Source organism: Lissotriton vulgaris, chromosome 5 (assembly GCF_964263255.1).
Source record: "Lissotriton vulgaris chromosome 5, aLisVul1.2, whole genome shotgun sequence".
Classification (NCBI taxonomy): domain Eukaryota; kingdom Metazoa; phylum Chordata; class Amphibia; order Caudata; family Salamandridae; genus Lissotriton; species Lissotriton vulgaris.
This window is the reverse complement of record NC_141693.1, coordinates 1,905,560,190-1,905,574,452: the sequence shown is the minus strand read 5'-3', so window position 1 is coordinate 1,905,574,452 and position 14,263 is coordinate 1,905,560,190. Positions and strand designations below refer to the sequence as shown.

Below are 14,263 nucleotides of genomic sequence, written 5' to 3'. Positions count from 1 at the left end.
GCGCCCACCGCATTTCCGCCCCTTCCCCTTAGCACTGCGGCGGAATGAAAAACATATTCTAACCACTATCTCAAAAAGATGCTGTTAGAAGAAAATCATGGAGACTCAATGTAATCGGTACAATAGTGGCCCTAGCCACCCCATTCTCCAGAGCCGATATGTTTTTTAAGGGGAGGAAGTGTGTGGGCCAGTAGGGGCACCAGGGAATCCATTCCACGAGGCCTTAGGTGGATGCCTCGGTGCCCACTGGGGCACCCACAAAACGCTATGTTGGGGTACATGTGGGGGGAGCCCCAGGGCATCCACAATCCTTCAGGTTGCCCGCAAGCATCCACCCTGGGCGCTTGGGAGTCAGGCATTGCTCCCGCACAGCTGGAACATCAGTTTTTAGGTCGAGGACCGTAAGGCTGCGCTTGCGCAGTCTTCGGTGAGAGATTTAATGTTTTCTAGTATGGAGCCTTGAACCCGCCTCTCTTTTCCATTGGCTGGCTTCCTGAACGGAGGCCAGCCATTGGAGGAGAGGGGCGTCACTCCGTTCAAGCCCCGTCTGTTTCGGATTCGGGGGCGTGTTTTTTGCGTTCTTTCGACCTGTGACATCATCCGTCACTCAGAACGCAAAAAACACGCCCCCGATTCCGAAATTTTCGGAGCTTTGCGGCCGCCATTTTGCTGCTCTGTAAAACCAGGAGAGCAGAGTCTACCGAGGACATGAGGAAACTATCCCTTGTTATTATGTGAAGCTCTAGAGGGTATTTTAGGGTTAATTTGCACCGTGGGTGGGGTGGTTTCTTTATTATGAGACTCCGATGGGGACCAACTTTTGCCCCAGATGTCTCGGTTCTTAGGATGTATCTATTTAATCTGTTTGCCCCATGAATGTCTCAACAGGAACCCCATTAGCTTGCTGCTCCTCGCTTTTGGTGTCCTTTTCCACCTTCACTTTAGGCCCCAGTCCCCCCTTCTCCTTACCGGGGGTCATTGGCGAGTGCCATAAGCAGTATTCAGCGTTCTCCAAGTGGACAGACTTCCTGTTTTGACACCAGCCAGCGCCCTCCTTACAGTGACCTGACTGTACCCGACCCGGCTGTGTCTTAACCCCCTTTTCAGAAACAAACTGCAATGAGACTCTAGGGGCGGTCGGTACTGGCACACAGCTCCCGCTGCCCCGGAAGCCGACACTAGCAGTGGTGCGCCTGCCCCACGCGATCCGCTCTGCTGCTTCCATACAGCGGCTCCTCTGTGGCATCTCCTCCACTCCGGGCGCCACCGTCCGTCTTCCAGTCTCCACAAACAGCATGATGAAGATTTTTATCCGAGAAAGCTAAAACGAAAGAAGCCGCTGTACCCTGTCCCTAACGCCGCTGCTCAATTCCTTCCAAATTTGTTACATCCATGTGCCGTACATTGCAGGTATTATGCCGAGTAGAGCGAGAGCCCGCAACTGCCTCTAGCTAGCGGCCGCCATTTTCCCCCTCTATTACTTAACCTCCCAGTTTTGGTTTTTGCGTGTGTGAACACAGTTTAGTGCAATTATTAAAATTGCAGTACGTACCGCTTCTCAAGTAACATTTTGACAACACGTATCGAATACAAAAAACAGAATGTCAAAACGTCACAACCCGCATCCACCAAGCGTTAAACTCTAGACTGTAAACTTTTTGGTCTTCAGACCTGTCAAGTCTTGCTGTGAAAGAAAGAGCTCCCTTTCGTAGGTGTGTGGAGATGTTCAATTGAATATGTGTAAAGCCCTTAGTCGTGAAGGGAATGCATGTTTTCTGTCCTCATTGTTAATATACATTTTGCATGCAAATATTCAGGATGTCCTTTCAATGGTCCGTGAGACCACTCCATTACCACGGTGTCCCAGAGTTTTCTGTTCCAAATTCCCAGCGATGAGCAGGCATTGGAGAGACCCGAGACAAAGAGAAATACCCCCGACAGACAAGTGCCCAGACATCGAGGTACACTGCTAAGCGGCGCTCAACCCAGCAGGGAGGACCCGCGCAATGCAGCGCTGAGGGGGGCTTTGAAGAGTGTTACGCCTGCAATACGCGATACAGCTCCCTCCACCAGTAGTGCCCCGTAAGGAAAAGCAAGCCAAGGGGACACGACGACATATAATATGTTGCAGGAAAGAGTGACTCTGCTGCGGATGGGGGCGCCCGGACACTCTTGGCAAAGAAAAAAAGCAACAAATTATCCGCTGGAAAAGCGGGTGGAAGCAAAACTGAAACAGCACTGGGGAACTCAAAACAAAATGGCGTTGGGCAGACGGGAGTGCTAAATACATAGGAACTGTGTTAAACACTGCAAAGCCACAAATCAGCCCACACGAGTGCCCCCCAACCCATCTCACACGGACAGCGCAGCACAGACCGGACCGGAGACATCTAGTGTGCTGCACAAGTAAGCACTCGAAATAAACATTTTAATTTCTAATTGGCTATGATTCCACTTTACATGTGTATGTGACTGAGAGTCATGCAACTTCTTACAGCCCCCAATGCGCACCGGAGCACTTGACGGTGAGTGCAAAACAATTCTTTTTGCCAATTGAGCAGCCCCCTGGCTGCGATTGCTCCCCTGCCCCCTGGTTCCCTGCCCCCTGGATGTGCTTGCTCCCCTGCCCCTCGCTGTGCTTGCTCCCGTGCCCCCTCGGTGTGTGTGTGGCTCTGGGTGTGTGTGGGGGTGGCTCTGTGTGTGTGTGGGGGTGGCTCTGTGTGTGTGTGGGGGTGGCTCTGTGTGTGTGTGGGGGTGGCTCTGTGTGTGTGTGGGGGTGGCTCTGTGTGTGTGTGTGGGAGGCTCTGTGTGTGTGTGTGGGAGGCTCTGTGTGTGTGTGGGGGGCTGTGTGGGGGGCTCTGTGTGTGTGGGGGGCTCTGTGTGCGTGGGGGGGCTCTGTGTGCGTGGGGGGGCTCTGTGTGCGTGGGGGGGCTCTGTGTGCGTGGGGGGGCTCTGTGTGCGTGGGGGGGCTCTGTGTGCGTGGGGTGGCTCTGTGTGTGTGGGGGTGGCTCTGTGTGTGTGGGGGTGGCTCTGTGTGTGTGGGGGTGGCTCTGTGTGTGTGGGGGTGGCTCTGTGTGTGTGGGGGTGGCTCTGTGTGTGTGGGGGTGGCTCTGTGTGTGTGGGGGTGGCTCTGTGTGTGTGTGGGGGAGGCTCTGTGTGTGTGTGGGGGAGGCTCTGTGTGTGTGGGGGGGAGGCTCTGTGTGTGTGGGGGGGAGGCTCTGTGTGTGTGGGGGGGGCTCTGTGTGTGGGGAGGCTCAGTGTGTGGGGGGGCTCAGTGTGTGGGGGGGGCTCTGTGTGTGGGGGGGGCTCTGTGTGTGTGTGTGGGGCTGTGTGTGTGTGTGGGGCTGTGTGTGTGGCTCTGTGTGGGTGGCTCTTTGTGGGTGTAAATGCAATAGGTCATGCATTTGGGAGCGATTAAGCTATTGACAATGTAAATGACAATGCCATTTATTTTTGATTACATTTTTTAAAGTCATGAGCAATGCCAATAGCTCTACCTTTAATAATGCTGAGACCAATGCATTGTAAATGCTTGTTTCATGCTCCCGCCGAGCAGGCGCAACTTGAGATTCCCTGTCTATGTGAGCGCGGTCAGGGAAATATATAGCTGTTCCCACCTGAGGGGAGCATTTTAAAAGCTCCCACTCGGAGCTAACACACATGTGCTTCCCTGCTCACTCTCTTGCGGGCAGGGAAACTACTGTGTCCTGGATGTTGGCTACCTGGAACATAGTGATTCAGACAGCCCCAGGGGATTTGGTCATTCATGGCATAGGGAGGGGGTGGGGGTGTTGGGGTCGGATTGGGATTGAAAATCGGCCCAGGCACACACAAAAAAATCTGCCCTCATTTGCAGAATGCCTTTCTTCAAATCACTGCATTAAAAAGAAGGAGGGGGGCTTTAAAAAAATGCACGCATTAGTTTACACTAGTGAAACACAACAGAAGACAAGTGAGACCACTTCTACTGAGGCCCCCTGCCCCGCTCAGTATGTGCACACATTAATGGGCCGGCCAGCGAGACAAAGGGAGTGATACCTCTGCCTGTTGCTAAACCGGGGGTGGGGGACCTGCGGTGTTGGGGTTGGGGGGGGGGGGGGAGGGTAATAAACGCCCATGTGCCTGCAGAAAGGACACTCATTCACCCACTAGCTGTATTCCGAAAATAGAGACACTGCCCAAATCGGCCCCAGACTGCTCAAAAAAGCAGCCCACAGCAAGAACTCAGACACCGGCCCCTCGGGCATTGCCCGAGTGCCCGCGTTACCATTCCGATTCTGGGGGGGCGTGCATCCCCCCTTTAATTGGAGTTCTGCCCCAGGGATGGGGTCCCCAGGGCCTATTGCGATTCAGGGAGGAAGGCTGCTCATCCTCCCTCGCCTTTATTTTAAATCGTCCTTGGGAAAAGGTGTTCCTGGGCCTTTTTGGGCTTGGGGAGGGGAGCCATGCACCCCTTTCCCTTTAATTGAAGTTTGGTCCCAAGGGATGGGGTCCCTGTAGCCTTTTTGAGGCTCATAAGGGGAGCCAAATGCCAAATATGTTTTGCCCCCTGGTCCCTCCACTTTCTCCCAGGATCTGCAAATTTGCTGCAAAAAAATAAGTCTATCCTATGTATCGGGAATCCCTTTACCTATATTTTTCATTTTGTTTAGAACTCAAAAATGAGCCCTGAGTCCTAAGATGGATGCTTCTACATAGTTGTGATGTGGTTGTCGCCAATATTATCTCAGCTTGAGATCTGGCCGGTCAGCAAATCCTCTGCAGAGTGAATTATAGTTTTTGAACATTTATTGCTCAAAAACAACTGGATGGATTTACACTAATTCGAAACAGCATGCTTTCTGGACCAAGATATAGCTTTCTGCCAAATTTGGTGTAAATCAGTTTAGTGATTTTAGAGTTATCCTTGTTCAACTATCCTATGGAAAAATGAATAGGGAAAATTAGTAATGGGACCCCAACTTTTTAGTCAGCCTGCTTGATGGAAACTTTCCAGGAAGAAACTGTGGTAAATAGGATTTTTTTCTGCAAAGCTTAATAAAGGATTCGTCAAAAGAAGCCAAAGTTATAAGTAAAACAAAAAAGGCTTTTCCTATGGAAACGCAGATCTAACTATAACTACCCAGTGTCAACCGACACAGATATTTATATATAAGAATGCAAGGCAGAGGGTGGAGTATGACAATTACTAGAAAATAGATGGAGTGAGAGAGGCAGACAGAGACAGCAAGAGAGTGATGCAGGTGACCTCCATCACCTGCATCACTCTCTTGCTGTCTCCGTCTGCCTCTCTCGCTCCATCTATTTTCTAGTAATTGTCATACTCCACCCTCTGTCTTGCATTCTTATTTGTGCCTCACCTCCTTCCTTGTTTTGCCTCTGTGTTTTAAACATGTTCTCACTTGTTTACCTCTCCTTGCTCCAGCCATTCATCACTAATGCTTGAGGGCCCGGCTCACCGCACTCTTTCCCGTGAAGGTTCAGGCATGAGGCGTTTCTCTTCTTCTCCAGGACGTTTTATCTCTCTCAGTTTCTCTCTTTCGTCTTTTTTCTAAAACTAGTTAATTGTCTGAATTGCTCCCACGCAGGGAGCCCGACATACTTTAAGAAGCATCCGTGACTCCTTATGACTTTAGAAAAACAAGCATTGAAAAAGCCACTTGGTCTGGCTTTAATATGGCCACACATGTAAACACAGGCATGCGGAAATCAGCTCTTTAAAAATAGAACTTTGGGGTTTGTCAATGCTGCTTCATACAGATTTGTCATCAACAACAATATATCCTCCCTAAATTTAGGAAAACCCCAACAATGTTATGGTTAAGGTGAGACCTTAGCGTGTCAGCCATACCTAATTAGGGATATTCAAAGATGATGTTTGTTAGATCTTCCATTGGAGCGTTCCTTAAAAAGGAAGGAAACCCTCACTTTCTACCAGCGGAATGATTCATCACGGGGCTCCTCCTCACAAATTCCTAAGTCGGTGGTGGGATCCCTAAGAAGCTCTCAGAGAGAATTGTTTCCCCAATTATCAGCTTCTGAGACAAACTACTTACAGTCACTGAGTAGAGTTAGAGGAAGTGCATCGTTATTTACAGAGAAAAGGGGCCAGAAATGTTTAAACACGTGTGCTTGCTGTATGTCCCCAGTCATCTTTAAAAATGGAACCTCCCATTCAGTGGTTAAAAATAAAAGATACAGTGTGGGGTGTACAACGCAAACCTTCTGATAATGATGGTCGACATGTTTCAGCCCTCAATCAAGCCCTTCCTGGGTCAGGAGCATTCAGCAACATGAGTCCTATTGATTCAACCCTATCCTCCGGTAGCGATGTTAGTAATCTACAGTCAGTTATGGAGAAAGGGTAGGACAAATTGAGACACTATGATTTTACGTGTCACTTGTTAATCATCACAGAAAACCCAGAAATGTTAGAGGTAAGAACATCATGTACACGCTTCAGTGAGCACATTCTCCACTAGCCCCTGAGTAGGAAAACTTGACATCACTCACCGGAGAGCAGCAGGTAGCCTGCTACAGTCATCTTGAGATGAAGGCCCGTGCTCCTTGCAGTCTCCCTGACTCTGGTTGGGTACCGCCTTTCTTGGCTCAGTGGCCAGGTGCCGCCTCCTCTAGGTTTCTGGTCAGCCCCCCAACTTCCTGGTCGAGTGCATCCCTAGTTCACAGGGCAGGTGTAGCGACCCCCCAGCGACCGAGGTGCTTTGGACAGGTGTAGCCTCCAGCAGACCCCGGGTTCTTACGTGACGTGCAGCCTCCCTTGGCTCTCAGGACAGGTGCACTCCAAGCAGCAGGGCAGGTGCACCCCAGAAGCGCCCCTGTCTCTCAGGACAGGTGTAGCCTCCAGCAGCGCCCCTGGCTCTCAGGACAGGTGAAGCCCCCAGCAGCGCCCCTGGCTCTCAGGACAGGTGAAGCCCCCAGCAGCGCCCCTGGCTCTGAGGATAGGTGAAGCCCCAGCAGCCTTTCTTGTTCTCAGGACAGGAGTAGCCCCCAGCAGCGCCCCCCGGTTCGTAGGTGAAGCGCAGCCTACCCTCCTGGCTCTCAGGACAGGTGTAGCCCCCAGCAGCGCCCCAAGGTTCCTAGGTGAGGCGCAGCCTACCCTGCTCTTGGGTCAGGTGCAGCCTCCATCAGACTCGGCGCGGTGGACTCTCTCACTAAAGTACGCTGCCGACCTGCCGTCTTTAGCAGCTCTCCCTGCACCCTTCAGGTATCGTGAATCTCCCTCAGCTGTCACCAGGGCGGGAACTCCCAGCAGCGGCCGCTCCCTCCCCTGAGCAGGCAGGTCTCCTTCAGAGAGCCCCGCACCAGAGCGCTGCGCTCCTCATCAGCAGCTCACTCTATGCTGGAAGAACGCCCAGTCTCCCCCAACATGAAGTGTGGGTAATAAAATCCCTTTCCAATAGAAATTGGCGTCTCGTACGTATCTAAGCGCTTTAGCACATCGTCAGAGCAGAAAGCGCTTCATACATTCTACTTTAGCGTGCAACGTCCATTGGGCTGAAAGAGATGTAATTACTAACACCCAGTGCAGTGCTTTAAATAGGAACAAATAAGTGCAGGTACCCACCTGAGATGTGGATAAGGGGGCGGGGCTAGGGGCGGGGCTACATGGGCGGGGCTACGAGCAGTGCGGACGAGGTCAGAGGCACACATTTAATTTGTTTGAGGTGTAATTGGTCTGCAGATATGCACACTGCAGATAACACCCATACAAGAAGAACATACACAGGGACATAGAAGCACTTGCACGCAGACAAGGTATTTAGTTCATGTGTTTTCGGATCGCATATTCTGATATCCAAATTACAAGAGCTTGATTCCCCGACCCTTCCCCCTCCCACCCCCATAGCTGTTCTACAGAGTCATCATCACCACCTATCTCCTCGATCTGGCTCTAATCAAGTGCTGCAAGTAAACAACAAAAGTTCCCTTAGGGTGCACTTACTATTCAAATACTCAAATACTCGACTCTTTCATCATACATACCTCACATGACACCAGTGGTAACAACTATAATGAAACTTTTGCAAAGGTAGACATATAAGCTCAAAAACATAGAATTATATAAAACCTGACAGTTTTATTAATGAAAAAGACAATAAAATCACACTAATTTAGTGCATGATGTACATCATATATATATATATAAGAACAGTTAATAAAAACCCATATGTGTAAAATTTGTAAACATAGATACAGGAGAAATGCGTAAACAAAGACAACCCCCTATGTCTTTTGGATAGTCAATTCATAAACATTTGGATCAACTGGGAGTTAGAGTATCCTATTTCTCCAAAAAGGTTGACCAATTAGAATTTGACTTAGCGAAAAGAGCGTCGAAGCGTTTCGGCAGTATGATTCGATTAACAACCACCTTCTTCAGGACATAAACAAATGAATTTCTCCTTGCAATTAAAAACAGCATCACCTAATGTGAAAAAAACATTATTTTATAAAGCTGTTGAAAATTCATAATTAAAAACAGTTAAGAGTTCATAATTCATAAACAGCGAAAAAAACGTCCAGCAAATAGTCAGAACCTGTGCTTAGCTATCAAGGTACATAGGTTTTCCTCTCTTAGTCACCCAATGTTTTTTGCCTATACTTCAAACCACCCTCGGTGATCTCTGTGTGGTGACCAGTCCCCCATTTACAACAAATTAAAAAAAAATCTTTAAAAATAGGGAGATAGCAACCTAATTACATTTGCAACTGTTTCATCATAGTTCTAAATACCTATCACTCCTCATACTCGCTGTAACATTCATACTCCTTCACACATGATATAGTGGTCTCACCTATGCTTCAGCATATGGATGAAGAAAATCTTAATGCTTGTTCAGCGCTCGCTTCAATGATTCAGAACTGCTGGATTACGCTGTCAATATCAGAGGGGTTGTTACAGTTTAATTGAAAGGGCAAACCCCCTGAGAATGGCACACTTGATTTTTTAAAATGAGTGCCACATAGACTAATTATTCTACCGATTTTTGAGTTATGATACACATGCCTGCTGAACTTTGTATTCAGTTTGCAGGCTCAGGTTCTGGAATAATGCACTCTCGCACCAAAAAATACATATAGCTCTGAATAACATTGTTCAAATACTCATGATTGTATACGAGTTTGTGTTGATATAAGCCACACTCTTCGTGAAAAGGAAGAGTGATTAGTTATAAATAGTAGAGGCTAACAGTATCTTCCCTTCGGATTCCAGCCTCCAAGTGAATTTAGTGAAAATCCAATGCGTGACAAATAGCTTGGTAAATTTAGGGATAGAGAGGGGCTAGTAAGACAACAAGGAGGGAACTACGGGTATAACAAACACAAGAAATTAAAAAGCTTTTGTCTGAAACTATCTTCCTACTTCGTTTTCATGTGCCTGCTGCTATCGGTGGTAACATACAGCCACGAGCAAACCTACCCCAGGCTGAGGCTTGCACACCTCAAACCCTTCGGAATAAGGTTTACAAGGTGAGAGTCTGTCTAATACTAACCTCTATGTGTACTATCAAAAAGTAGGGACATGGTATTACTTAGCACTTACATAAACCTTTTTTTAAATAAAAATAATATTTTTATTATTCACTAGCTACCAATACATTTGAATAGGAGCAGTGACCTAAGCACTACGGCCAGGAAATAAAAGCAGGGAAGAATCCCACAAACCCATTCAAGGTATATATGTGACTGCCTAATGCTACAAACCACATGTTAAAAATTAAATGAGAAGACGTAAAACCAATGTTACAGCGAGTATGAGGAGTGATAGGTATTTAGAACTATGATGAAACAGTTGCAAATGTAATTAGGTTGCTATCTCCCTATTTTTAAAGAAATTTTTTTTTTAATTTGTTGTAAATGGGGGACTGGTCACCACACAGAGATCACCGAGGGTGGTTTGAAGTATAGGCAAAAAACATTGTGTGACTAAGAGAGGAAAACCTATGTACCTTGATAGCTAAGCACAGATTCTGACTGTTTGCTGGATGTTTTTTTCGCTGTTTATGAATTATGAACACTTAACTGTTTTTAATTATGAATTTTGAACAGCTTTATAAAATAATGTTTTTTTCACATTAGGTGATGCTGTTTTTAATTGCAAGGAGAAATTAATTCGTTTATGTCCTGAAGAAGGCGGTTGTTAATCGAATCATACTGCCGGAACGCTTCGACGCTCTTTTCGCTAAGTCAAATTCTGATTGGTCAACCTTTTTGGAGCAATAGGATACTCTAACTCCCAGTTGATCCAAATGTTTATGAATTGACTATCCAAAAGACATAGGGGGTTGTCTTTGTTTACGCATTTCTCCTGTATCTATGTTTACAAATTTTACACATATTGGTTTTTATTAACTGTTCTTATATATATATGTGATGTACATCATGGACTAAATTAGTGTGATTTTATTGTCTTATTCATAAATAAAACAGTTGTGTTTTATATAATTCTATGTTTTTGTGCTTATATGTCTACCTTTGCAAACGATTCTTTATAGTTGTTACCACTGGTGTCATGTGAGGTATGTATGATGAAAGTGTTGAGTATTTGAGTATTTGAATAGTAAGTGCACCCTAAGGGATCTTTTGTTGTTTACTTGAAGTACTTCGAGCTCCATTCCCTTTGGGTTTATAAGGTGCCACTCTCTTTAATTTGGTGTCTAATCAAGTGCTGCCTTACTCTTACGGTGACGGATTAAACCCAGATCTCTTGACTGGGTGTGAGTGTCTGATTGATTCAGAAGCTTCGTCCATCATCAACCCCTTTTGTACCGCTTTTGGCCGCCATAAGTGTGGCAGGGTATACTCAGACGTGAGTCCCTTGCTCACTTTGCCACTGGATTCAAGCAAGCCGGGCTGAAGACGGCTGGAATGCCAGAAACCGGTCCTCAGAAGCTTGTTTCCGGTCCAGGGAAGACATGGCTTGGCAGTTCGGGCTGGACTGTTCCCATGAGGCACAGGGTCAGACTGATTTGCATATAGCCATGTCTGAACTGGGGTAGCAGAGTGGGCTAAAGAACGGTGATGGTTTAAACCCAGATCTTTTGACTGGGTGTGAGTGTTTGATTGATTCAGATGCTCCATCCATCACCACCCCCTTTTGTAGCGCTTTTGGCCGCCATAAGTGTGGCAGGGTATACTCAGACTTGAGTCCCTTGCTCACTTTGCCACTGGATTCAAGCAAGCTGGGCTGAAGAAGGCTGGAATGCCAGAAACCGGTCCTCGGAAGCTTGTTTCCGGTCCAGGGAAGACATGGCTTGGCAGTTCGGGCTGAACTGTTCCCATGAGGCACAGGGTCAGACTGATTTGCATATAGCCATGTCTGAACTGGGGTGGCAGAGTGGGCTAAAGAACGGTGATGGATTAAACCCAGATCTCTTGACTGGGTGTGAGTGTCTGATTGATTCAGAAGCTCTGTCCATCATCAACCCCTTTTGTACCATACTCTGCTATGCCAGCAGGGAGCCTACTCTTAGTTTTGAGTCAGGAGATGTGCCTCTTAGCAGGCATTCTCGCACACCTAGAGTGCAATTGTCTCCACGCCCTGCCTGCTCTGATTGAATACATATGGACGTTGCTCAATTAGCAGATTGTAAAAGATTAGCACTCTAGTGCTTCACGAAAATGGACCGACTCCTGAGCTGTGTCACGCTTCTTTCTTTTCAAGCCAGATTGCACAGAGTTGGCTTGCTGCCCCATGAGTACCGGTACTCTCTTTGATATAAGAAAAAGTTCCGGTACTCAGAGGCAGAAAATTTAGAAGTGCCGGTACTCAGTACCGGTGAGTACCGGCCCATTGAAAGCACTGCTAACACTCCAACCACCCCCCATGTCGCCTGCCTTAGGCTGTGCAGCTTCCAGGACAGGCGCATCAATGGACCTGTGGTCTCACACCAAGTTATTTCTAGGCCTTGTAGGGCTTCCAAAGGACTTACATTGTAACACGCCTGCGTGTTTCACACCTTCCTGTGCCCCCTGCCGCCCGACTGCTGAAGGGCTGGTGCAGCCACAGGATAGAGCGCAGCTTTCCAAACTTTTCATGTTGGTGACACACTTTTTGGAGATGCATTATTTTGTGACACAGTAAGGCAGTGTAGCGAGCAAGCGAGCCCAAACCACCTAAGGAGGGTTTGAGAAGGGTGGGGGGGGAGAGGTGGTAATGATCTGCCTCTGTCTGTCTCCGTCCCCCTGTCTCCATCCCTCTGTCGCCCTTCTCCCTCTGTCTGTATCCCTGTCTGTCTCCCTCCTTCTGTCTCCCTCCTTCTGTCTCCCTCCCTCAGTCTGTCTCCCTCCCTCTGTCTGTCTCCCTCTGTATGTCTCCCTCTGTCTGTCACCATCTGTCTCACTCTCACTGTCTCCCTCCCTCTGTCTCCCTCTCTCTCTGTCTCCCTCTCTCTCTGTCTCCGTCTCCCTCTCCCTCTGTCTCCCTCCCTCTGTCTGTCTCCCTCTCTTTCCCTCTGTCTCCCCCTGATCCCTCCCTCTGTCTCACTCTGCCTCCCTCCCTCTGTCTGTCTCCCTCTCTCTCTGTCTTCTCCCGCTCCCTACCTCTATCACCCTCTGTCTCCCTCCCTCTCTGTCTCTGCCTGTCTCAGTCTGTGCCTCTATCTGTCTGTTCCTGTCTCTGCCTCTATCTGTCTGTCCCTGTCTCCCTCCCTCTGTCTCCCCCTCTCTCTCTCCCTTTGTCTCTCTCCCTCTCCCTCTGCCTCGCTGTCTGTCTCAGTCTCTGCCTCTATCTATGTGTCTCTGTCTCTGCCTCTATCTGTTTGTCTGTCCCTGTCTCTGTCTGTCCCTGTCTCCCTCCCTCTGCCTCCCTCTTCGTCTCTCTGTCTTTGTCTGTCTCTGCCTCTATCTGTCTGCCCCTGTCCCTGTCTCTGCCTTTATCTGTCTCTGTCTGTACCTGTCTCTAACTGTCTCTGTCTCTATCTTCTATCTCTATCTTCAATTTATACGTCAGACCTCTGGCGTCCATTGCGGAGCAAGCTGGGCTCACAATCTACTCCTACGCAGATGATACCCAAATCATTTACTCCCTCTCCTCTGACCCTCACACTCCTTCCTCTGCTCTCTGTTCAGGACTAAGTAGTATTGCAACCTGGATGTTGGACAATAAACTCCAACTGAATGGGGGAAAAACAGAACTCCTTCTGTTTGGACCCAATACCACCCTATGGGGACCCCAACACTGGCCCGCCCAAATGGGCACTCCACCCACCCCCTCTAAATCAGCCCGCAACTTAGGAGTGATTTTTGATGATCAGCTATCCATGAAAAGCCATGGGATCAAAACTTCTTCCGTATGCATCACAATCATCAAATGGCTTCGAAAAATCATCTGGATGCTGCCTGCTGATACTCAAAAAACTGTGGTCCAGGCTCTAATTACCTCTAGACTGGATTACAGTAACATCCTCCTCCTGTGCGCAAGCAAAGAGGTAACCCGAAAACTTCAAACCATCCAGAATATGGCGGCACGACTACTCTACAAACTTCCTAATACCGCCTCCACTTCCAACTCCCTCCGTTCACTTCACTGGCTTCGAATTGAAAATCGTTCAAAATTCAAAGCACTCTGCATTATGCACAAAATCAACAGCGGTTTGGCCCCACTATATCTCATATCCCTGGTCCATCACCACTGTCCCCCCCGCACTCTGCGTTCATCCAACCAACATCTTTTCTCAGTGCCGAGAATCAAAAAAGCCAGAGTGGGAGGCCGCTCCTTTGCCTGGCTAGCCCCTGCACTCTGGAACTCTCTCCCCCTTCAGTCACAAAAAGAACCCAACTATCTTAGATTCCGCAAACAAGTTAAACATTGGCTATTTAACATGTAAGCTTCTTCCCCCCTGCCTTTCCCTTTTTGCTTTCTGAGTTAGCGCCGGGAAACCTACGGGTAGCTGAGCGCTTTATAAAATTAAATATAATAATAATAATAATAATAATAATATCTCTGTCTACCTCCCTCTCTCTGTGTCTCTCCCTCTCTCCCTGTCTTCCTCCCTCTCTCTGTCTCCCTCCCTATCTCTCTCTCTCTCTCTCTCTCTCTCTCTCTCTCTCTCTCTCTCTCTCTCTCGCTCTCCCACTCTCTCCCTCTCTCTCCCTCTCTCTCTCTGTCTCCCTCTGTCTCACTCACTCCGTCTCCCTCTCGCCCTGTCTCCCTCTGTCTCCCTCTCTCTCCCTCTTGTTTCCCTCCCTCTTGTCTGTCTCCCTCTTGTCTGTCTCCCTCCCTCTGTCTCCCTCCCTCTGT

General features: G+C 48.2%; 1 protein-coding gene across 1 annotated transcript in view; it reads right to left on the bottom strand.

Annotated features, from left to right (window-relative positions):
* LOC147717687 (uncharacterized) overlaps nt 1-7,156 on the bottom strand; it is a 139,073-nt gene extending 131,917 nt beyond the window's left edge. Inside the window, exon 1 of the mRNA XM_086924475.1 lies at nt 6,514-7,156. Coding sequence (XP_086780601.1) covers nt 6,514-6,544 — 31 coding nt within the window. The 5' untranslated portion in view covers nt 6,545-7,156. The remainder of the gene's footprint in view (nt 1-6,513) is intronic.
* Between the last annotated feature and the right edge of the window lie 7,107 nt (nt 7,157-14,263).